The sequence below is a fragment of the Gekko japonicus genome, unplaced genomic scaffold (assembly GCF_001447785.1).
Source record: "Gekko japonicus isolate JY-2015 unplaced genomic scaffold, Gekko_japonicus_V1.1 scaffold878, whole genome shotgun sequence".
NCBI lineage: Eukaryota > Metazoa > Chordata > Lepidosauria > Squamata > Gekkonidae > Gekko > Gekko japonicus.
In genome coordinates, this window is record NW_015160237.1 from 451802 (window position 1) to 452760 (window position 959).

The 959-nt window shown below is 57.8% G+C and overlaps 1 protein-coding gene across 1 annotated transcript in view; it reads left to right on the forward strand.

Annotated features, from left to right (window-relative positions):
* The window catches only part of LEP (leptin), a 2033-nt gene extending 1309 nt beyond the window's left edge, over positions 1 to 724 (forward strand). The window contains exon 3 of the mRNA XM_015413035.1: positions 32 to 724. Within this exon, the coding sequence (XP_015268521.1) occupies positions 32 to 391 (360 nt within the window). The 3' untranslated portion in view covers positions 392 to 724. The remainder of the gene's footprint in view (positions 1 to 31) is intronic.
* Positions 725 to 959: the final 235 nt, after the last annotated feature.

Sequence of the window (959 nt, forward strand, 5' to 3'; positions counted from 1 at the left end):
GTCCTCTCCTCCTTCCCCCCCCCCTCCGCAGTTCCCCGAGGTGACCATGAGTATCAGCGGCTTGGAGTTCATCCCGGAGGCGTCCCCGGCCCCCCAGCTGGGGCCCATCGACCAGGCCCTCGGCGTCTTCCAGGAGGTCCTGGGCCAGATGCTCGCCCACGAGCCGGCCGGGCAAGTGCTCAACGACGTGGAGAACCTGCGGAGCCTCCTGCAGCGCAGGGCCAGCGCCCTGGGCTGCGCCCTCGACACCCCTTCCTCGCAGGTCGACCAGGGCCAGCTCCAGGCCCTCCTGGCCGACTCCGCCTTCAGCGTCGTCACAGCCACCTTCAACCGGCTCCGGGGCCTCCTGCGCTTCCTCATCGGCCACATGGACGAGGTCCAGAGCTGCTAGGAGGGGGGCGCGAAGCCCACCCACCCCCGCGCCAGGGCCTGTCCCGGCCGGCCTCTCCCTGCGCCAGGGCCAAACTGTGGGCTGCTTGTGTAAAGTGCCGAGTCAATAAACAAGAGCCAACACCAGTGTGTCCTTTGAGCTTAAAGACTTTTACATCGTCGGCCGCCAGTGAGGATCGACCATCTTGAACTTTCTTAAGATTGAACTGTAGAGCACCATTTTAGTTAAATCAAATCAAGATGTATTTGAAGTTTTAATGTAACATGTGTTTTATTCTCGGCGCTTGCCGCTTGTTTGCCGCCCTGAGCCGTACGGGTAGGGCGGGATATAAATCCCAGAATAAATAAATAAATAAATAATAAAGAGAAAATCTGTCTTTACCAGAAACAAGGGCGGGAGTTACATTGGGAGACAACCCATGCCCCCTCTGAGCTGTGGAGTCCTGTGAGCAAAAATTCTACTTTGTGAGCCCCTGACATTGAAGTGCTGAGCGAGGGATTGGGCTGCTGCATAGATTAGTTTGCTCTGGAGCCCTCCTTCCTGAGCTAAGGCAAAAATGTGTGAGCCA